The 23,168-nt window shown below is 38.3% G+C and overlaps 1 protein-coding gene across 3 annotated transcripts in view; it reads left to right on the plus strand.

Annotated features, from left to right (window-relative positions):
* The window catches only part of LOC309687506 (cell adhesion molecule 2-like), a 156,814-nt gene that overhangs the window by 84,007 nt on the left and 49,639 nt on the right, over positions 1-23,168 (plus strand). For 2 of the 3 annotated variants that reach the window (XM_082502527.1, XM_082502529.1), the window contains exon 2: positions 20,515-20,541. The exons of the other annotated variant lie outside the window; for it this stretch is intronic. In XM_082502527.1, coding sequence (XP_082358653.1) covers positions 20,515-20,541 — 27 coding nt within the window. The remainder of the gene's footprint in view (positions 1-20,514; positions 20,542-23,168) is intronic. 3 annotated transcript variants of the gene reach the window in all.

Genomic DNA, 23,168 nt, shown 5'->3' on the forward strand with positions numbered 1-23,168 from the left:
ATTGGTCCATTTGATTGACCTTTATTATAATTATGAATTTATTTTATTTTCAGTTCCTACAAACGGGACAGACATGACTGGGGGATAGGACAGGGAGAAAGAATGAAAGAAAGAGAGGGAGAGAAAGAAAACCAAAGGGGAGAAGAGATGGTGAGAAGGGGGGGAAGAAAGAAAAAAAAACCAAACAACAAAAAACCCCCAAAACACCTGGGTCACCTGTATGGAGAAAAAAAACAGAAGAGAAAGCAAACAACAAAGAGCAACATAAAAAAAACGGCACCATCACAATAAACTAGCTAGCAGTAGATATCAGTAGATACTAAGTAATAAACGATATTGTGCAGCACGCAAGATAGAGTCCGCCACTGGCAGGGGAAGTGGTGGTGGGGGGAGATAGGCCTCCAAACCTTGGAGGGCCTGAGATGTCCCCAGAGAGGTGGCGTCTGATACCCAACCTGACATATAGACACAGACATACAGGCACACACAGACACAAACATCCATTCCCACCCTCATGCTCTCATATGCACTTACTCCACACTCAACCGATGTGGAGACAGACATAAAGAGACGCTGTACACACAATCACACTCCCCAAGCGTACTCTACGAACCGGGTCTAGGTACCCTTGCCCCTGGAGGGGGGAACTGCACCCAGACCCAGGTGGTGTTACCCTTTTCCCTGCGGTGGGGAGAAGCAGACCGCCCCGACTCCGCAGCAGCAGGGAGGCCCCACACTCCAGACCGCAGTCGGACGGCCAACTCCTCCTCCTAGCCCCCCGCTCCAGCAGGTCGCAGAGAATGGGGGTGAGAGAAGACTCCAAACCTCCCTCCACCCGCTCATTGTAGTGTTGATGCATGTGTGTTCTAAGGTGCAATTAAAACCCAGGAGGGCATGGAGCTACCTGCCAGAGAGCAGCAGGTAAGCGCATGGTCCCTCCTGCTAGCCCTCAATGTCTACGTGTATTCAAAATTGAGAGGTGGGCAACGACGCCAGGGGTGAGGTGTACACCCTGATGGTAATTTGGACTCCGTGTATCATGCCCACCCCCAAGATCCTATATGTATGTGTAATGAGAGTGTGAGTAATGTGAATGTCTAAGTTGTGGGATAAAATTGAGGCAGAGGCAGCTAGAAGGGGACAGGGGGGGGGGGGGGGGGGTAGCCTCCTCTGCACCCTGGTGACATACCCCTACTCCAAGGTCCTGCATGTGTGGGTGGTTGTGGTGGAGCGGGAGGAGGGAGGCAGCTGGAGATGGGGAGGGAAGGAAGGGAGGGGCAGGTGACCCCTCCCTGGGGCCAGCTCCCCCGCTGACCCCAGTAGGCACTCCCACACCCGAGAGCCAAAAGAGCCCCCAACCGGACATGACCGCTACCCCGGGTTGAGCCCCCCATGGAATATGCCTCCAGGGAACCCCCTGACGCCCTAAGCCTGTCCCTACCCCCACACCAACAGTGAAGGCGGGACCAAACTATGACCCCCCACCCCCACTAGGTGATGGAGCTGATCAAAGGAGCCCAGAGCAATTGATCTGATGTGGTGGCAGAGGCTGTATCAAGACTAATGTAATCTAATAGATCATTTCTATATTGGTTAGAATTAAGATTGTTTTTATTTTTCCAGTTCATGAGGACAGTTTTCTTGGCTATGCATAGGGCAGTGAAAACCATATGGGCTATATTCTTTTCTGAAGTGACATTATCTAAGCTGCCCAACAAACACACTAAGGGGGAAGTTGGAATGTTACATTTCAGACACTTTGATAAGTCTTCACATATCTCCAAAACTTCTGCACTGGTGGACAGAACCAAAGAGCGTGAATGTAATTGTCTGGTGTATTGCCTTGACAGTGTGAGCAGTTGTTGGAAGATGTAAAGCCCATCTTGAACATCCGATGACCTGTATAGTGCACTCTATGCAGACTGGGATTTTTAATCAATTTAAAGGTTTTTAAGTATACCTGAGACCAGAAGTTTTGGTCTAAACTGACTGATAGATCTGCTTCCCACTTTGCAATAGGAAGGGATATTGATTCATCTAATTTAGAAAGTGTTCTGTATATGACTGTTGTCTTACTAATTGCCCCTTGGGGATAAATAAAGTCTTTCTGATTCTGATTTATTGTTTAATCAATTAGCATTTTTTTTAATTATCAGAAGTAACAAAAAACAGAATTGATCATTTCAAAATAAAAGTTAGATCCATAAGTACCTTTGTTTTTCTTTTAGATCATCAGAGACTTTCTGGAATTATTTCTAAACATTAAGGTTGAAAGGCTTGCAGAGCTGGAGATTGGTAATATTAAGTGCACTAGACAGTAAATACTTGACATTGAAAATATTTTGCATTAACAATAAGCGACTTGGATTAAACCCAAACCATAAGCTAAAATGGAATCACTGGAAAACATGTATGTGTAAGTGTCAGAAAAAAAAGTTGAACATATGGATTGCAGATACATTATTAGTTTACTATGCTTTTCTAAACAGCATTGTTTTTTTTGCTAGCTCTTACTTTCCCTTTTCCTGTATTTATTTATTTTTTGTTGTTATTTTTTTATAATTCAGATATAACCTGTTTTTGTTTCTTCTGTCCACCTCCTGGCTCATCTGTAGCTGATCCTGGCTGCAGCCTTTTAATTTCCTTCAGTGGCAGCTATTGTGCATGTGCAATGCAAAGGCACAGCATGCAGATGTAAGATAAAGCAAATGGTGAAGATGTGCCAAAAATAAAAATTGAGTTTTTTAACATACACTTAGTCTGTCAAAAAATATGTAGTTTCTACTGAGTGATATTTTTTCCAAAACTATAATTATCTTGGTAATTTTTTGTTGAGTTTTCTTTCTTAGTGCTCATTTGTACAGTAGACAGATGTTCAAATGTTTAATTTGATTTGTCTGTGGCATGCGTGTCATCACTGCAACAGCTGCTGATGCCACTTTAAAACAAAGCTGATATATTCAGGGTTTTGAAGGTTTTATTAAACTCCATGCATTTGGTGACCTCTTGATTGGCATTTAATTTAATTAGAGTACACCGTGTCTTTCTTCTGTTTACCTCTACTGATTATGCTGAATGTGATTCCCTTTTCTATTATATTGGTAGTGGCATCATAAGCTTGCAGGCCTGGTGGGAACAAGGAGAATGAGACGTTAACTCCAGCCCATATGAAGAGGTTTTTTTTGGTCTCCATTCATTTCACCTGACTGGCAGCTGGGATTCCCTGTTGATCTATTGTTTGCGGTGTCATAATCTAATAACAATCTGGCTAATAATCTAGCCCTGCATTAGCTAATACATCACACAGATGTATAGCAACATTTGATCATCAGATTGCTTTTCCCATCCTATACATGCTGGAAACCAAATGGTGGCTGTGGACTCGCCATCCTTTTTCCTGCTCACAGTTGTACTGGTGTCAGGGCCATTAACCATTGCAGAAGACATCGTGTCAAGAGGTTTCACAAACTTAACTCACTAAAGACTCCATTGCAAAATGGTCAAGGAGACCCACTGTTGCTTTTGCAGGTCTGAAGGAGACTTAATAACTTCCACAGAGTCAGCACATTGTCTCTGATGAATGACAAGCTGCCTCTGGGGTGTAATGTTCTGGCGCACACATGGCCCCAGGGTCTGCTCTACACTTTCACTAATTTGACTATCCTGCAGCTTATTCAGGTAGAAAGAGTGAGACTGATTGAGGTGGCTCCTCTTTTGCCCCATTTGCCATGGTTTCACCAATTCTGCCTCTCTTAGACAGAACACAGTGGGAGTTCTAGCTTCGAAGAAACCTGCTGTCTCAGGAGAGCGGGATGCAATTTCACTCCTTTCCTTCAGGGTTCCTTGAAATCCCTGAGAGAGACAGACTGCTGGTTTTAGTTACCAAAGCCTTTAGTGAGGACTGGTCCCATAAACTAGGGCTGCATTGGGAAAACAAGTGGGTCTTATATGCTCTGACAAGCAGGGTCACCCCTCAGTATGTTAAATGAAAATTCATTCTTAAATGAAAACTATTTATTAGTTAGTTAGTTAGTTAGTTAGTTAGTTGCTGTCAGTAATATTATTTAAAATATTTGAAATTCTCTAAAGATCAGATTTTCAGAAAACCAAATGATCATAATTTTAATATGAAAATTCAATTTTGAAACAAAAAATGAAGTCTGCTGATGACATTCAAATTTCATCCTATGGTAAAGGAATGAACCTGATGAATGTAGCAGAAAATGCAATAGTAAAAAAGTGAGGGGACCTTGTATTCTTCTGTGCTTGAATTTCATATCCAGTCCTGTGAACTGCTGAACTTACAACTCTTGCTTTGAGCAACTGCTTGGTGATACTATTAGTATCTGGGCTGAGCAGATTACCACTTGCCTTACTTAACTCCCTACTGGGAGACTCTTGGACTATCCACCTGTAGTAGCTGATTAATGACATGTGGCCTCTACTCTTCAAATGCAACTTTGAAGAGCAGAGACCAAGCCCTATTTGAAAAGGAATCCATTAAAAAGCTATAATCCCAAAAGGTAGAGTCACTCATGCCATGGATAGTTGGTATTTTAAAAGGCAGTGAGGGCTTGACAGCTGTTATTTAGAGCAGAGGCTCAGCAGGTTAACCCACAAAAGAAAGGCCTCATTACTGATAAATAAAACACAGTGCTCTACAGTTTCAATAATAACATGAGTAGTAAAATTCCCGGGAAGTGCTGTTGGAGTCTCTGAGCAAAGGTAAATTCACTAAATGTACCAGGCTTTCTCCCCTTGCCAAAGGCAACTCAAAATCATTGACTCGGAAGCACTCTTGGAGTCATGTAAACTCTAGCTTTTTATTTTAATACCCTAAGCATGATAGCTCATGTGCCTTACAGCCAAAATGTGCTAGTTAACAGTCTTTTTTCAGAAAATATGCATGAAAACCTACAAGAGAACTTTACAGTTGTTACCCTTTCCAGTTTGACTTCTTACCATGTTGTTTCCATTGGTTCTATCATAAGGAAGGTTCTGCTAGCCCCAAGGTGAATCGTTTTAACTGAAAAATTAATTCAATTTTTAAATAATTGGAAGTACACATTGAATGGAAAGCCAGTGACAGTTATTGCTATTCTTCATCTTTCATCTTTGCTGCATCTTGTTATCTAGTTTCAAATTGTAATGCTAGTATGAAATAACAAAGTCACTGTTTGACTTTAATGTTAGGTTGGATTGTGTTCTTGAACTGCTCAGAGTGTTAAGTGCCTCTCATTGTAACATCTCCAACACATCACCTTGTCACTCTCAACAAGTTTTCAATTCAACTGATCGTAAAGCATAAAAGTCTTTGCAAGCCCAGGTGATTTATGAAGCATCTATTGTATATCAAGGTGGAAAGATTTAAGGAAGACACTTGTGTGAATGTGAGCAAATTCATCAAAGTGGATTATCTTTGCAGCCAGAAGTGCTCTCCAGAGATTGACCTTCTTTAGAATTTCATCAGTGAGACATAGAACACAACTCTGAGTATGTTTTGAAAGATAAGGGGCTGATATACAAGGAGGGTGACCATGTGTGTATGTGCATCTGACATGTAGTTACATATGACACGGAACAATCCTGTTTTGTCAAAGAAAATTTTGATGAATTATGTTTATAGTGTTTACCAACACCAGCGGGGTGTCTCCCATTTTTAGGCATTAGAACATCAAGTCCTCTTCACCGCCTCTCAGCTTAATTTCATGTGCTAAAGTGAAGAAGCTTGACCTAACATTTAAACAAAACATTTAACTTTACACTTGATTTTCACAAATCAGACCCATAACTTATACTCTGAAACAGCCAGCTTATTTAGTAGATGTCACATTTTCACAGTTTTCACGGAGTTTAGGTTTGCATCAAGTGCAATGCTTAATATAAATTTCCTTTTACTCCAAGCAAACTACAAAAACACTATTAATAGTCTTTTTCTTTTTTTGAATTATGCAAAGAAGTAGAAAGATGTAAAATGTAAAGTTAAAAAAAATCTTTCTAAAAAAACAAACCCTAAACCCTCTGTCATGGTGTGCTGTGTGGAAGGCTGGATAGGACGCAAATGTAGGTCTGTCAGAGATGAGACTTAAACTCAAAACACAGCTTTATTCGCTGGAGACACTTTGCATAAGAAATAAACTTTACCAAACTAACCAAAAAACCTCGAACATGAACTCGAAAATAAGCTGGACTCAACAAACTAAAACTAGGAGAACTAAACCAGAAACTAAAAACTAGAATTTCACCAGGAACACAGAGCGAGAAAAGCACGGAGAGGGAGTACATGAAGGTTAACAACACGACAACAAGCAGAGGAAGACTGAGGACTAAAATACACAGGTAGAATCATGAGAGGATGGGGAACAGGAAGAAATACAGCTGGGACAAATCAGACATAATGGGACGAGGGAAGGCAAAACTAGATACGCTGGCGTAGGAGACAGACTATCAGAATAAAACAGGAAATACGCCACGTACGCACAGACACTGACTCAGAGACACAAGCTTAACCCTACAACATAACTGACATGGTAACAGAGGGAACATAGAGTACAGGGACAGGAGTGACATGAGACACAACTGACTGATGACTGAACAAGAGAATAAACACGAGGACAAAGTACTAGAAAGACAAAACAGCAACCAAAACACGAGTAGACATAAACCAAGATAAAACCAAAGATTGTTGTTATTATTATTATTATTATTATTATTATTATTATTATTATTATTATTATTATTATTATTATTATTATTAACTCATTCACTGCCAATGGCTGGCAGTGAATGAGTTAATAATAATAATAATAATAATAATAATAATAATAATAATAATAAAAAACAAAAATCAAAACACTGGGTCACCAACCCAGGACCGTGACAATGTCTCTGTATGAAGCAGCACTGTTGCCTCACAACAAGGTCCTGAGTTCAATTCTACCATGAGGGTCTTTCTGTGTGGAGTTTGCATGTTCTCCTGGTTTTTTGTGTGGGTTCTCTCCAGGTACTCCAGCTCCCACACTCCAAAGGCATGCAGTTATTGGGTTTAGATTAAGTGGTGTGAGTGTGAATGGTTGTCTGCACAGGGTGTACCCTGCCTCCCGCCCTAAGACAGATGGGATAGGGTCCAGTCTGAATTGAATAAACGTAAGAAAATGGAAGGATGGATTTCCTACTGATCCAATGCCACATCTCTTTTTCCATAAATATGCTCATGAAATATCATTTAAAGGAAGCTTTTGTACCATGAGTCATTCTGCCAATTAAGCAAATGAGCGGAGTTATGATTATGCATATGTAACCATTATGCTGTCTTTTAGTTATTCTGTTAAAGGTGCTCGATTGAAATATTGTCATTTATCAAATAAAATAAGGAAATGTCATTCACTTGTTTTCTGAATTAAACTGGTTATAGGTCTCATTACTGTTCTTTGCAGATTGTCAAATTCATGTTTGTTATCATATTTTCCCTTGTGTGCCATATGAATACCTACAGTGTCACCCACCGTCATGCTAGACTGAAACTAGAGGAGAGTAGTGGAGTGTATGCCTGCCATTATCCTCGGGGTTGGCAGAGAAAGACTTAGGAGGTTTGAGTCTTGGATTGCCTTAAGCAGGGACCCTCATCTGCATGCAGAGGGCTTCTACAAGGCATTGGCACAGCTACATAATGTCAAGCAATTTTGTGTAACTGAAGTATTTGATTTGTGGTAGAGCAGCAAGTATAGAGATGGACACAATCTCAGTTTATATCAAGAACAGCTAAACTAGACTGAAACATAACCTCATGTCATGCATACCATAACTTGCCTAACAGGTAGTAGTGAGTGACAGACTGCTATGTTGACATCTTCGCCTTATTGTGAATGCCACAGAAAAAGGGCTTTTATTACATGACAAACCTTTAACCTAATGTTTTGGCCAGTTAAAAGATTTAAGCTACATCTGAGTTGTTCAGTGTGCAGGCAGGAAGTAAAGGTACAAGACAGAAGTAAGCATTTTACGTCTTTTCATACTAAATTGCAAGTCTTCGTGTTGCTGTACTGCAAACCACTTACAACCTCTACTGAAAAGGCAATTTTGTGTCGAATGGGCCACTGAAATGGTAAATCTTACAATGTTGTGCCTGAAGCAAAAACAAAGATTTGACTTAAGTGCTGCTATGGAAAGAATGAGATAGAAGAAAACAAGAAAAAAATAGAAAAATGTAATAAATATCACAATCCAAGACCAAGGCTGAAGCTGCATGTTTCCTCTATCTGATGCTATGACTCATGTTTTTGCCAACATTAAAGTAGGTATACAGACTAATCCTTCAGAGCTACTATTGGCCAATGGAAGCGTTTCTCTTTCTCTCTTGTATTTTATAATCATATAGTCAGTTAAGTGTAATTTCAAACCTCAAGTCCAATATTTATCAAAGAAGTGATATGACTTACAAATTACATTAGATAGATGCTTCATATGACCTAGTTCTTTGTTATTTTTCCCTGGCGTTTGAGCCTTTATTGGACAGAAATAGTACAGAGTTAAAAACAGAAAGAATGCCAGCAGAGATCAAGGGACGGATGACATGCAGGAAATGGTCCAGAGCAGAATCAAACCAGGCCCTTGCAACCTTTCAGCATATGGGTCTCTTGCTCAGCCAAGTAAACTATAGCAGCACCCTGTCGTTAAACCTTTTAAAAATCCATTCTTACCATTGCATGTGCAGAGGTGGCTTGCTAGCTAAAAGGTTAAAATTAGTGTCAGAACAGGACTGGTGAGCCAAAGCACAAAGAACAGGGGCTTCAGCTTCATAGGCATGCACCTGAAAGCATCGGCCAAAAATGTATAACTAAGCCTATCATTAAACAGCATATGTATCTCTAAGTTTGCATTTGGTTTGATTTATGTAGCATGAAACAGTAACATGGAGTGACAACTATTTTTGAAATTTACTTTATTCATGTACATCAATGAAATTGCTAAAAAAAATATAGCAGTTAGCCATATGCCACGCGTGTGTGTTAGCCGTGTGAGTGAGTGTGTACACATTAACGCAGTATTTCATTACCGAAAATGACATTTCTAAAGTTTTTTTCATAGTAACACTACATCTAGTGATGGTCCAGCTTTAACAACAGGTTTTACAGTAATTTATACAGTAAATTGTTTATTTTGTAAAAAAAAAAAAAAAAAGAAAGAAAGAAAAGAAAAGAAAAAAGAAAAATAATGACAGGAAAAATAAATCAAAATTGAAAGAATATTAGCATTGTAATACATTGTAAAACATGACTTGGATACTCACAGACATAAAAAATTAACAGACACATAATTTTCCTTTTCATTCTTGTAGTGCCTGGTCAGATTTTAAAAGCAACCTAAAAATAAAAAGATTAGTTTAAATATTACATGATGTTACATTTTAATTTTTCAGTACTGTGGTAAATATTGTAGTTGTTTTTTTTGTGTTTTAAACCTGAGTTTATTTGAAAAAGTTCTTTAAAACAATGCTGTTGGGAAATGGCATAAATTATCTGTCAGGTAGTAATATATGCGAATCGTATATATAAAGATAAATAAATAATTTGACTTTCTCTTTTGTGTCTCGGCTTTCTAGAACCTTCACCCTCTTCTTCTCATCTTCTGGCTCCGACTTCTACATTTCATTCCTCCTGTTCATTTTATTCTCCATTGCCTCATACTCTTTGTTCTCTCTCCCTTTGTACTTCTGCCTCTTTTCTGTCTCCTGCCGAAGTGTTTTAAAGTATAATTTAGTAAAATGATATAGCCCTTCTTCATTTTATCAGTGTCTGAGTTGACATGCCACTTTGGATTTAAATTTTCAACAACACATAAACAAAGGCAAAATGTAGTTTTTGCAAACTTTTATTTATAATATTAAGACAGTATAATTCTACTTGGTGTTTAGGTGTTTGTTGTTAAAATAAGCCTAAAGCTTCTATTGTAATTACCAAAGAACATATATCTCTCCATTAATTAGGCCTACATTGATTATGTATTCTTAAGTCTATGTACTAATGCTATAGTAAGTACAATACTAATCTTATTCTGGGAAAAGATGGTAGTACATCCCTTAACTTCCCTTCTATCTTAATCATCTTGTTGTTATTTTCAACATCTTCATGGTTTCACAGTTTTTCCAAAGCTGATGTAGAGATTAATATTTATGTGCAATAACAGATATTTTTTGGACTGACTGTCACTAGAACCTATTTTGTTGGTCCAGTTGAATAAATTAGCTCATTGCCTGCTTTTACATCGGCTGAAAAAAGATGTTTTCGTTTTAACTAAGGTTTCACTTATGAGTTATTTATTTGGGGAAATTTTGATTCTTTGCACATATTTCCAACCAGATGCACTGCATTCACGCTTTGGGGCAAAGCCTGCTCTGCTGCGCTTGTTCTCCATAAGTTTGCGTATTGATTGCACCCAAATTAATCGAAAAAAATATAAACATATCAAAACATCAAAACAAATTTTGCATGCAAGCACCACATTTTGAGTGCTGAGTGTAGTAAAATGTGCTGTCAAATAACCAGAGCCAGTGAACCATCTTATTACAGTATTTTCTACACTCAAAAAAATAATTCATTGGATGAACGTAATTTTATCTTGCCACTTATATTCCATCTAAACAAATCATGTTATATTAATCATTTCTTGGTTGTGTTGTGTCAACACGATATATGTGTGTAGGTTTCACATAACATTAACATTAACATTCAATTAATTTGACTTTTGTTCAATCAACATGTTTGCACCACATTAGTCTAATTAAATTTATTTAAATTCATCTTAGATTGTTTAAACACTTTGGCACATCAAAAGTGATTTTCCTGTGGTTTGACATCTAATGTGATCTTGTGAATTTAGTGAGTCGACTCAAAAAAATGAAATTGGGTGGTTGTTACTACAATCTAGTAAGGGTGGTTAGTTGCCTGGATCCAGCCACTCTTACTTTATTGTAGCATGTCATCTCAACAAGAACAAATTAAGTTGCTGAATTTCATGCAGATACTAAATGATTTAATTACGTTCACCATAGAAACATGGAGTTATTTAGTTCAAATGACAAGTTTGGATCCTGTGCATGTAACAACCACCCAATTTCATTTTTTGAGTGTAAAGAGGATGTTTGATTTTTATGTTTTTTAATTGGATGAAAGGGCTTTACTTCATACATGTTTGTATAAGCAGTTTGATTAACCTCATCTTTGTGACTGGTGTTCTCTTCAAGTATGTTTGTTATATTTTCTATTAACCTTTATTGGTTGAAATCCCTTTTATAGTTCTAACTCTTTCTTACATCTCTAACTATTACATACATCATCTTTTAGCCCATTTAGAGAATGTAATAGGCCAAAATAAACTTATAAACTACTACTGGATTTTGGTGTAGTGTATTTTTTACTGATGCCCCTATTACTGTGTACCAGGATTGTATGTTGCATTTACTTTTACAATAACAGTGTGACATGGAAAGATGACTGGGTCTTATTCATCATACAGTGGCTACACCTTGATACAGCTGTGTTAAATCAGGTTTTTGCAATTACTCTGGCTTGCCTTCCCCTGCTTGTGTTCCTCTAACTGGAGGGACACTTGCAGGCTTTTGTTACATGAAGTGCTCCAATTGAAACACAGTAGAGACAAGATGAGAAAATTGAAGAAGGAATTGGTTTGGGGTGTCATCAGGTACAATATGTGTGTCTGTAATGCTACCTTTCACAGTGTTCTACCAGTGTGCTTAAATTGTGGTGTTTTTATTGGACCAGCAGTAGAGATGTATGGGGCCGTGTGCTCCCAGGAGAAAAGTAAGCTTGTGTTTCTCTGAGTGGAAGTGCTGTTATTAATAGAGGGGTAAAGCAGGAGGCTCTATTATTAGTATAATTTATTGGTTATTATCAATACATAGAGCTGAAGACACTGATCATTGAGTACAGCTCGACACTGGTGATAAACACAAAGTATTCACTGCTAAGAGGATTTTGCAATTACACTTAACTAACTGCACAATGTCATTTTCAATAGGCTGATTGCTGGGGTCACCAATCTTTACTATTATAAGAGCCATTTTTAAACTTTTCTAAACCCTTCAAAATCATTGTGGAGCTGTAAAAACTGTTTGTTTAAACTTGGCATAATGAATGTAAAACAGCTTCTTGGGTATAATTGAGCCTGTCAATATTACTAAAAGGTAAAATTAAAATGCTTTACCACATGTGGCTAGATAAGTTATCATTATTTAATTTTTGATTATAATAATACCTTGTTTTTGTTGAATTCATGGAATCACAGACTAGAACTACAATAACTAATTATTATTTACTTGTTAATTTTATTGTAATGCAATAAAAAATATCTATCACCATGTTTAGGCCTACTTTGATATATGGGTAACTACAAAGCTGTCATGTTTAGGCTGTGTGCAGGTATGGAGGACCCAAAGTGCAGACTCAACTGAGGTGGGAGTGAAAATCAAAAAACAGAACACAGAACACTAACAAAGAAACCAAAAGAACAGATAAATAAAGGCAAAATCAAAGTACAATAATAATGAAAACTCAAAAGTCTGGGTCAACGACCCAGGTCTCCTTACAGAAAGCTGTGCAGCCATGCATAACTGCAGCTGTGAGTCCTACTTGTTTTTGTGCAAATTAATCAAATTAAAAGGATCCTGTTTTGATAATACATTTCATAAAAGGCAGCCCAATAGTTTTGAAAAGACAACAGTAAGTATAATGTAGTTGTTTTTAATTGTATTGTAAGTCCAGCAAAAGATCAAGCATACTAGTAAACTGTACAATTGGCAGTGAGCGTAAACACATTTGTCTTGTTTCCTGCTCTAGTTTCCTCCTTGACTTTTTGTTTTATTTAAATTTAGAATTCAGAGTAGGGGGGCTCTGGACTAGCCATTTATGTGTATTTACCCAGGCTAACCAATGCAACTGAGGTTAAGGATAATTTTCATATTTATCTAGCTTTTTGTTAAAGCCATAAGGAGATGCTGGTAAGAGAGCCACATGTGGTCGGGGAATCATAGGAATCTTGCACTAGTGCATAAAGTGTTACAGATTGTACAGAATGTTTGTTCTGTTGTAGTTTGCCACACTTTGTGCAGGTCTTTTGTAATTAACTCAAAGGTAAACAGTAATCTTTTAATCTAGAGGCTCCTTCTATAAAATGTTGCTATGGTCCTATAGTGATTTTTACAAATACACTTCAGCCCTAAAATTTTCTGAGCATTACATTGCAGTTACATTACATTATGAGGTGTTACATAGTGCAAAGTACATAACTCAGTGTGAGGTCCAATTGCATCCATAGTGCAGGTAAATAGTCCAGTGAATTCCCAGAAAGCTAGTGCGCGACATGTTTGCTCCTGCATGCTCCTGCATGCTTTACCCAGGCAATTTCCTACATTTCTCAAGTTATGCACATGCTTGATGTGAACTATCTCCTGTTGGGTGCAAAATGTAAAAAAGGCTTTCTATGGACAAATGTCATGTTTATGTTTATCGAAGCTGATCAGTAACATTTAAATGAGAACATTCGCCATATTTCTTCAAATACGTTTCTGGCACTTTTTAAAAAACAGTTGTTGGTAGACTTGGATGTAGGGACATTATGGGAAAAATGTCCCGGTCCTGGGTCGGTGACCCAGTGTTTTGAGTTTCTTGTATCTCTGAGTTTTTGTATTATGCTCTTAGTTCTTTGTCGCCCCAGTTTATTCTATAGTCTAGTGTCTTAGTTTGGCCTTCTTGTATTCTGTTTAGTTCTCTGAGTATTTAGTAGCTGCCCTCTGTGTCTCTTTGTTGTTGTTCTCTGTGTTTCTTAGTTGCCCTGTCTCCCCTAGTCTAGTTTGGATCTGTGCTACTTCCTGTTTTACTTTGAAGGTCTGTGTCTCATGTGAGTGTATCCTACTTTGCTTCCTTGTCTTGTCAGTTCTGATTTCTCCCAGCTGTGCCCTCTTTCTGTATCTTATTCCCCTCGTTACTTCCCAGTGTATTTAAACCCTGTGTTTCTCTGAGTCAGTGTCGTGTCGTCCCTCATGCTGTGTGTGTTTTATTAGATTCTTCTCAGTTTAGGTTTTGTAGACGTTCTTTGTTCAGCAACAAAAGCTGCCATTTTGAATTCAATCCCATTTCTAGTGAGTTTGCGTTTGGGTCCAATTCCTGCCTGCACACAGCCGAAACGTGACAAAAAAAACTGAAGCATCAAATTAATAGAAATTTAATGAGCAATGATTTTGATCATCTTCTGATTGTCCTCTGCTCAAAATGTTCCAGCTCTTTCTCAGTTTAATGCCATTCCAAATTGGATATTGCTGGTCTGTGAAATGTTGGCTGATCAAAAACAAGCATTTTGAAGACCAAAAATTTCAGTTACCTGCCACTGATGTTTGAGGGCCACCCACATGCACAGCTCCCCAGAACAGCTATTAAAACTGCCCTGTGATTCCACTTGTGGCTGTGTGGATGTGAGCTGAATATGATGAAGTACTTCCCTGTCAGAGGGTTACTTACAGCCACGCTGTCCCAGGAGAGTTTGCTGTGTGACACTGGCAGAAGGAGAGCAGTGACCCCAGTGATGGCCAGCTGAGGGACAAAGTCCAGAGCTGACTGTTAGAAGGCAAACCTCTCAGTGGTTGCTTAAGCTAATCACCACAGGGATCAACAACCATCGCTTTGTTAAAGCTTATATTCCCACGTTAGGAAATGAGTTTTAAAGATAAGTGAACAGACTATTTCCTGACACACTGTAAAAGTCACAGAATGCCTCTGGTGGGTGAACTGGCCAAAGTCCCATTGTTCTGCTTTGTTATATCTCTCCTTTTCTTATTGCTTTCCTATGTCATTGTCATTGACATGCTATTATCAGTTTTATTGTTCAGTTCTGGCAAATATTGGACTCATTCAGCTGGTGTGGGATCCCTACTCATCTTGAACATGGTTTCATCAGTTCCTGCTGTTTTTGGCTTGTCTTGTTATGTAAAGCTACTTTAGATAAGCTGTGGTTCCTTTATTTTTGTTTTGTTTTTTTAACATTTTGCAGTCTTAATTTGTTCATCATTAAGTAAGATTATTTTAGGCATGGTGATAAATGAGTGTAAGTATAAACTATGCCTAAATAAGCAACAGTTGTGTATATTTATTAGTACTCTTTTATCTTGAAAGCGGCGTCTTATGTTATTTTAAGGGTTATTTTCTAAACCACTGTTATTTTGGCATTTTGTTATTTGGGACAAAAGGAAAATGCATTTTTAAATCCCACTCAGGAGGCAGTAAAAATGAACTGTACAAAGGAAAACAAGTTAATTATATTATGTGGTTTATTTAACTAATTACAACAAGTACTTAATAATAATCCACAAGGATAATTGTAAAATACTCTAAAACTGCATAAGAAAACGTGTCCATATTTGGATACAGTTAAAAACATGGATGGCTATTGTTGTTATGAAAACAACAACAACCATAGGCCAGCTTAATACCTTGACTTTAATGTTATTACATTTATAGACACACTGTTTTCATCTTTCATTTTTAATTCTCATTTAAGCCATGCAGAATTCATCAGTGACATGTCACTTAGCAACCTAAACCTGGAGGTTTTAAGGGATGCATAGACTAAAACAGTGTTTAGTAGCAACTTCTCTTATATGTTCAACTTGAACTAATAGCATTTCATTCATTTAGCTTCTTAATTTCTCAAGAGTCCACTAAAACGCAATGTTTTTCCATAATAAATTAATAATAGGATTACTTGCAAATGAAACACAAGGAGCCAGAAACCAAAACAGCAAACACAGGAGCCCAGAAAACAACTCAAAACAACCAAACAAACAAGGTCCACAAAAGGTGCAGGAGGCCATGAAAACAGTTCCGAAAAAAAGTTCAGGGGGCCGGCCTGGAGGTAGACAGCACAAGGTCCAAACCCGGGCAGTTCAGGAGGCCGACCGTGTGAAAAGCAACAGCGGCGAAGGAGGTCCGGAGACCGGCCGCGCGGAAGGCAGCGGCAGCGGCAGCGGCGGCGACGCAGTTCAGGAGGCCATCCACGATGGCAATGAAGTCCAGTCATCAGCCTGGAAGGTGGCTGGCGATGTTGAGGTGCTGGACGTGGACTGGACGGCGCTTGGCAGCGGCAGGACCAGGTGAGGCAGGACCAGGCAACGATGGCGTGGGAGCTGCTGATGGTGGCGCTGCAGGTGACGGCGTGGGAGCCGCAGATGGTGGCGCTGCAGGCGACGAAGACTGGACGGGCCCTCGGACCCTCCAGCGGAGACAGAAAGGCAGGAAGGCAGGAAGGCAGAGGAGCAGGCTCAGCAACAATTGACTCAGCTAAAATAGGTTTTAACCCCTTTTCACCATGATTAACAGTTTTCAAAATCCTAGGTTTAACAGTCTTAGAGTGAGCTGACTTGGGGATGACTGAACCAGACTTGACAAAACCTGAACTGACAGAACCTGAACTGAATGTCTTAGTACTAGTAACATTGCTCACAGTTTTAACAGGGTTCATAGTCTTAAGCTGAGGATTATTGTCCTTGATTCCTCCCTGCTCAGAGGGAGCAAAATGAAAAAAACGTTTCCCAGTCTACGTCATCATCCAAAAGGGAAGTTCCCCACGGATCAGAGGTGAGTTTATTACTCTTAACGTCAGATGGGATGTGAGAATAGGAGAGAAACACAGCTGGGGCAAATCAGGCCTAACGAAACAGGGGAAGCAAAACCAGACACATTAACATAAGACATGCACCTCCAAAGTAAAACAGGAAACATAACACAGACTGAACTACAGACACAGACTCTGACTGGACACAGGGAGACAGCAACTATGGAACAGAACAGAAACCAGAAGACAACTCTGACAAAGAAACCAAAAAACTAGAAATGATAAATGATATAATAAACTCAAAACTCTGGGTCAACGACCCAGGCATCCTAACAATTACCTTATTGTGTGTGTATAACCTCTTTTTAAGTTTTGTGAATATTATACACAGTTATGCTGAGGATTGTCGGCCAGTTTCCACTGGAAATGCCTTTTGGTTAAATTGTCAGCAAGGAATTTGCATTTGCACTGTTAAATTTTTATATAACTTCCATGCACATAAAAAACAGCTGCTTGTTTAAGTGAAAATACACTGATGTTTTTTTTTTTTTGCACTAATAAAGTTGTGGAGTTGTAAAGTATTTTGTCTAGTGTCAATTATATCGTCAGTTATATCATTATTGCAAATTTTCAAATGTATATCGTGATAAATATTTTTGGTCATATCGCCCTGCTCTTCTTGCAATAATTAATCTAATTGATCTAATGATTATATAGACACATATATAGGTGCAACATTGTATTTCATCACGCTGAATGATTTTCAAACCTGCTCACGATTATTCCTGCTTTTGAGAGAGTTGACTCTCCTCATTATGCTATAATAAAGTGTGATTATTAATATAATTACTCAGTTCATTTAGTTATATGAACAGTAGCAGGTGGGCGTTTGCAGTATTTCCACACGCTGTAGCGTTGACCTTGTGCAGTTAACCATGACAAGTGTATTAAATATACTGACATTCTTACAGAAGTGTGTTGTTATGCTCTCTCCTATCGATTTTCAGTGAAAGTCCTCTTAGGAATGTCAAAGTGTTATACTTGTCAGAGAGAATATATTGATATGCTTGCCATGTGCTTGCAAACATTTCCAGTTCACAGCAAGGAGAATCTTATCATGGTGTCTGACTTTGTCAACACTATTAAATTTAGAGAGAGTCTATGATTAATAACTTCCACATAAGGAGAAAATAGGAAGACGCGCAGGCTTGAAGGCTTACAGAAAGATTAATGAGTGTCAAAAACAATGAATTTTCCATTAGATAGTAGATTGTCATACATTACTTGTGTGATCTTCCAGGTTTCCTCATCAGATAAGTTTGTTCAAGGATCATCAAAAAATTATCCATTTTTTATAGATAAAAATTTTGTCCCTTGTGCACAAGTCAGAAATATTACTTTTTCCAAAATACCACAACTAGCAATCTAATCATAGTTTTTATTGAACATTTGACCTGACTATTAAGAGAGAACAAATACGAATGTGCAGAACTTGCCTTGTGAAGGCTGGTTGCAAAGGGGAAAAAAGGACTTATTACAGGACACTCTTTTAATTTCAGCAGCATTATTTAAAACACACATGCACACGCAAGAACACGGGAAGTGTCATGCCTCTCTAAGACCTTTCTCTGCAACTGTGTTATTATTGTTACCAGCGATGGCCAGCTGATATCAAATATCAGCAATGGGGAAAACAAACACGCAGCATTCATGAGCATGTTGAATACTAATGCAACTTTGAGTAGCAGAAAAATGATAAGAAGTGAAAAATTATTCTTCACAACAAGAGAATCAAATGAGGCATGCATAGCGTGAACAATGCCACTGGCACCAGCAGCTGGAAAGGGATAGTGGTCTGTTGGATATTTCCCATAATAGACCAGATGTGTCAGCATACAGTACATTTGTGGACCAGAGAAGAGTGGTAAATTGTATAAGTGAGGCTTTCTTGACAATTTCAGAAGTGCTTTTTTTGAGTTATTTTCTCTGTCCACAAGTAGCAGCGCATTGCATGACCTTTAGTCTGTGAAAATCTGGGAGAAATTTGTAAGTAAAACATTAATTTTCAAACAAAAATAAATCACTAATGCCAAAATAAATAAAAAAATAAGAAAAAAAATAAATTACAAATGCTTAAACGTTTTTGTTTATCCTTCTGTTCTTTCTAATGCAGACTTTGGACTGTGTAAACTGCACCTTAACATCAGGTTCCACAGATTTTTCAGGTTCTAGTTACATTCCCTGAGAAATCAGACTTCAGCTTATAATAGCGTAATAGTTTCAGTTGTTGCCAGGATATCCAGTTCAAAACCGATTTTTGGTGAGGTGGACACTAAGGAAGGAAAAAAGGAATTTTATCAGTTGGTTACGTAGAGAGATTGAGCTGGAAAGAATCTGCTGTGGGTTAGGGTGGTTAGGAATAGAGATGGAGATGTGTGTAAAGAGCATACTGGGTACGTGTAAGCAGTATTTTGAGAATAATGAATGCAGAAAATGGGAGAGCGAGGAGGACAGAATCCAGAGAATTAGTAAGGAGGAAGTAAGAGCAGCTGTGAAGAGGATGAAGACCGAAAGGCAGTTGGTCCAGATGACATACCTGTGGGAGGTACAGTATGTATATGTCTAGGGGAGATGTTTGCGATGATTAAAGCTGGGTGACATACAGCATTATCTTGCTGGCAGCAGTAATCAAGGGAAAGATATGGTCGCCAACAATACTCAGGTAGCCTGTTAAACCATTGTTCAGTTGGTACTAAAGGCCCCAAAATGTCCCAAGGAAATATCCATGACACCAACCACCATCAACCTATACTGTTAACGATTTCATGTTTTCATATACTTTTGGCCAAATTCTGATCCTACCATCTGACTCTCGCAGCCGAAATTAAGACTCATTAAACCCAGCAACATTTTTCCAATCTACTATTGTCTGGTTTTGTGAGCCCGTGTGAATTGTAGCCTCAGCTTCCTGTCCTTAGTAAGTTAAGCTTGGGAGTGGCACCCAATGTGGTCTTCTGCTGTAGCCCATCTGCTTCAAGGTTCAACTTGTTTCCATTCGGTGATGCTTTTCTTGCATACCTTAGTTGTAATGAATTGTCATTTGAATTATTGTTACCTCATCATCTCGTCATCTCAAAGCATTCTAGCAACCCTCCTCTGACTTCCAGCATCAACAAGGCATTTACACCCAGAGAATTGCCACTTAATGGATATTTCCACTTTATTGGACAATTCTCTGTAAACCCTAGTGATATTTGTGTGGAAAAATCCCAGAAGATCATCACTTTCTGAAATACTCAGACAGGCACTTTTGGGGATTACATACTCACCTCTTGTACTCATGTGATGACATCAAATAACTGCTTTGCATAAAATGATTACATTAGTTGGCTTTAACTTGATCCAAAGACCCTTGGTGTTTTACTGTCCTAACAGATGCTGCTGTAAAGCTGTATTTAGTATTTAATCTTGTCATATGCAACACTATTGCCAGAAAAAATAGGCAGTTACAGTTGCCATAACTATATTGGAGTGTTCTGACTTTCGTTTGACTTTAATTCTAAGTAACTACATTACTTGGGACAGGAGCTACAGATGCATGTTTTAATGAAGGATTAATGGTACAAATAAGGTTGTAATAGAGTTAAAACTGATAAAGATGTAATAGTCAAGTCTTTTCTGTTTCTTGGTAATGTATTGGTGATAACACTTGACACATCATCAAGTTATGTTATAAATGAGTACTGAGTATCCTACTCCCATTTCCATATTAACAACATTTAATCTTATACTTCCTGTCACCATGGAGCAAATAATCATTATGCTATCAATTGTATTCCTTCACACTACCTATCTAACTTCCTGTCTCCTTCCTTTACCCCCTCATGCTATCAGTGGCTGGGACAAAAAGCAAAGCTAGAGGTGAGTTATTGCCTCCATTTTCTTGCTACATGATTTATGTTGCACGCAGTTCCCAATAAACAATGTTTGGATCACCCTTTTATCTCCACCAAAAGCCTAGCAAGCATTAACATACGCTGCTCCTCCTGAACCATTCTGGGCATTTTTTTGTTGTCGTTGTTAACCTTTCTTTCTCCAGGAAAGGTTTGTTGAACATCCTTGCTGTTTTCAGATACAACCTTCTTCACGTATGTATAGATTTCACACTGAAGTGCTGCCTGCCTCACCCAGCCATGCTTTCCTGCATTTGGCCTCTGTGCAGCTCATCTGGAGCAGCTGGGGGTGGTTTCCAGTTCAAGGACACCTCATATTTAGGGGGGATCATTTCTTATTTACTCATCCTCGACAGATTTTCTTAGCTGTATTGCACATTCAAACAGGAGATGTTCTGGTAACCAACTTTATTTTTTTTTCACCTCTGACCATCAGTATTTTACACTTTTTCAGATAAATATGTTCACTTCAATGAGTCTTATCTATTGCTTATTAAAATCTGCTTTCAAATGCATTATTAATTTAGATATTTGGTAATTTTAACAATGTTTCTTTAAGTTCAACATACATTTTGTGTTATTGGACTTTTTTGTTTGTTAGTTTGCTAGCATTTTTTTTTTCATTATCTAGGTGTTACATAGATATTATTTGCTTTATGTCTACCTTACCATTTTTTATTGGAATCCCTCACTACAATCATACACTCATACATTAATTAGTTCTCAGTCTATTTGTTTTGCTGTTTGTGGTTGTTTTTTCTTTTACATATCCTCAACCAAACTAAATGATTAATTTTTTAATTTTGTTTTTTTCTTAAAATGAATGTTAAGCCCCACACTCCCTCCTGGAAAATACTGTCTTTTCTAATTACCAAGGAGGTTTTTTTATAATTAACAGAAGATACACATTTAGCCTTTGTACCCGTAGAATGGGACAGGCTTTTTCAGCAGCACCTTTGTAGCTGATTAGTTGTTGATTATATATTATATATGTGTGTGTGTGCGTGTGCGTGTGCGTGTGTGTGTGTGTGTGTGTATGGGTTCATATATATGAACCCATGCATCAGTCTTGAATATTTATTAATGGATTTTGTAATGCTGTAATGCATGCTGATGATTGCTGTGTAATTCATGGAATAACTGTAAGAAGTCAGTATAAAAGATCCTCCTAGCAGGCATCATTATAATGGAAAACATGCCTCTTGGCTTATTTACCGAGACCTTATGAATAGATTTGTTTGCTCTGCGAGGATTCACCTGAGCGTATGAAGCAATGGTTTGGCCAGTGCAAGCAGAGGGAAAAAGAGGATCATTTATTAAAGTGAAAACATTGTATAAAGAGAGAAAACTGAGGATAAACTTTTTCGTGAGAAAACTTTTTATGGTCACCTCAAACTTAGGAAAGAAACTTGTATTGGCCACTATTTTTGGTCAAACAATGAGACTAATGGGACTAAAGTGCTCCAACTCTGCTCCGACAAACACGTATGGCAGCAGTAAAACATGAAGTTGAAATAGCAGAGGTTGTTTTCACAGTTGTGTTATGTAACCTTTATGAAGGGCACATTCAGGCAGGTGGAATGTGAATTTAAAAGCCTTTCAAATACAGTTAATCTAGGAGAGGTTATGTTACATTAAAGAGAAAAGGGCGAGGATAGGGTTTACTGAACATCTAAAAGAGGAAATGTACGTTTCTCAAAGAGCAATCTCAAATGGACTCTAGGAACTAGTCTTACTTTTTCCTGTCATGTGCCTTCTCGACATTTTAGAGGAAATCCATAGTTGGGCTTACTGAGAAAATATTATACTCAAGCTTGTGCTTAACCGAATTAACATTGATTAAAACATTTCATTTGGCAGCCCTCGAGAGTTGGGTTGATTACCATTAGACGCTTTTCTTGTTGTCTTCTTTGTTGTCTTAGTGGTGCTAGTTGTTATCACTTTGTAGCCTGAATATCCTTAATATACTGTCACTTTGGCAGTTTTATTTTTCTGTGTAGTGTAATACTTACACGGACCTTGATTTTACTTAATTTGAGGCACGTTAAGTGTACATATTTTAAGTAACTACTTAAATATGAAATCTCCTGTTTCACGTGGAGACAGTACAGTATTTCTGACACACTTTTTGAAACTGATGTATTACCACTTTCTTCTTTCCTTTTTTTTCGTGCACAGCAGAAAAAAAAACATGGCTAAGAGTTTCCCCCAGCAGGGATATTTATTGCCAGTTCTGTGGATTGTCCACCCCCTACTTTTTCCCCCACCTTCCCCACTGCGGTAAATTATAGGGGAGGACGACGCTCAGTACCACCTCTGTGTCGAGGAAGGTTCACTTTTGCTCAGGTGTTAGTCTGTAACAGGCACAAAATGTTCTTTTTGATGAAGGGTAAAGCTAGCAGACAGCTCACTCTGTCTTGGTTATTTCCTTTCTGAAAGACTTCATCAGCTCAATCAAATGACTGCATCATTTAGGATCACATTATCAGTGCAGACCATGAATACAATACAGCGCTGATAGTCATTTTTTGTGTGCCAGTGGGTTATCTCATCACATGCATTGTGTGTGTCTGAGTTCTTGTTTACAGATGATGG

Source organism: Aulonocara stuartgranti (assembly GCF_965226115.1).
Source record: "Aulonocara stuartgranti genome assembly, chromosome: 14".
Taxonomy (NCBI): domain Eukaryota; kingdom Metazoa; phylum Chordata; class Actinopteri; order Cichliformes; family Cichlidae; genus Aulonocara; species Aulonocara stuartgranti.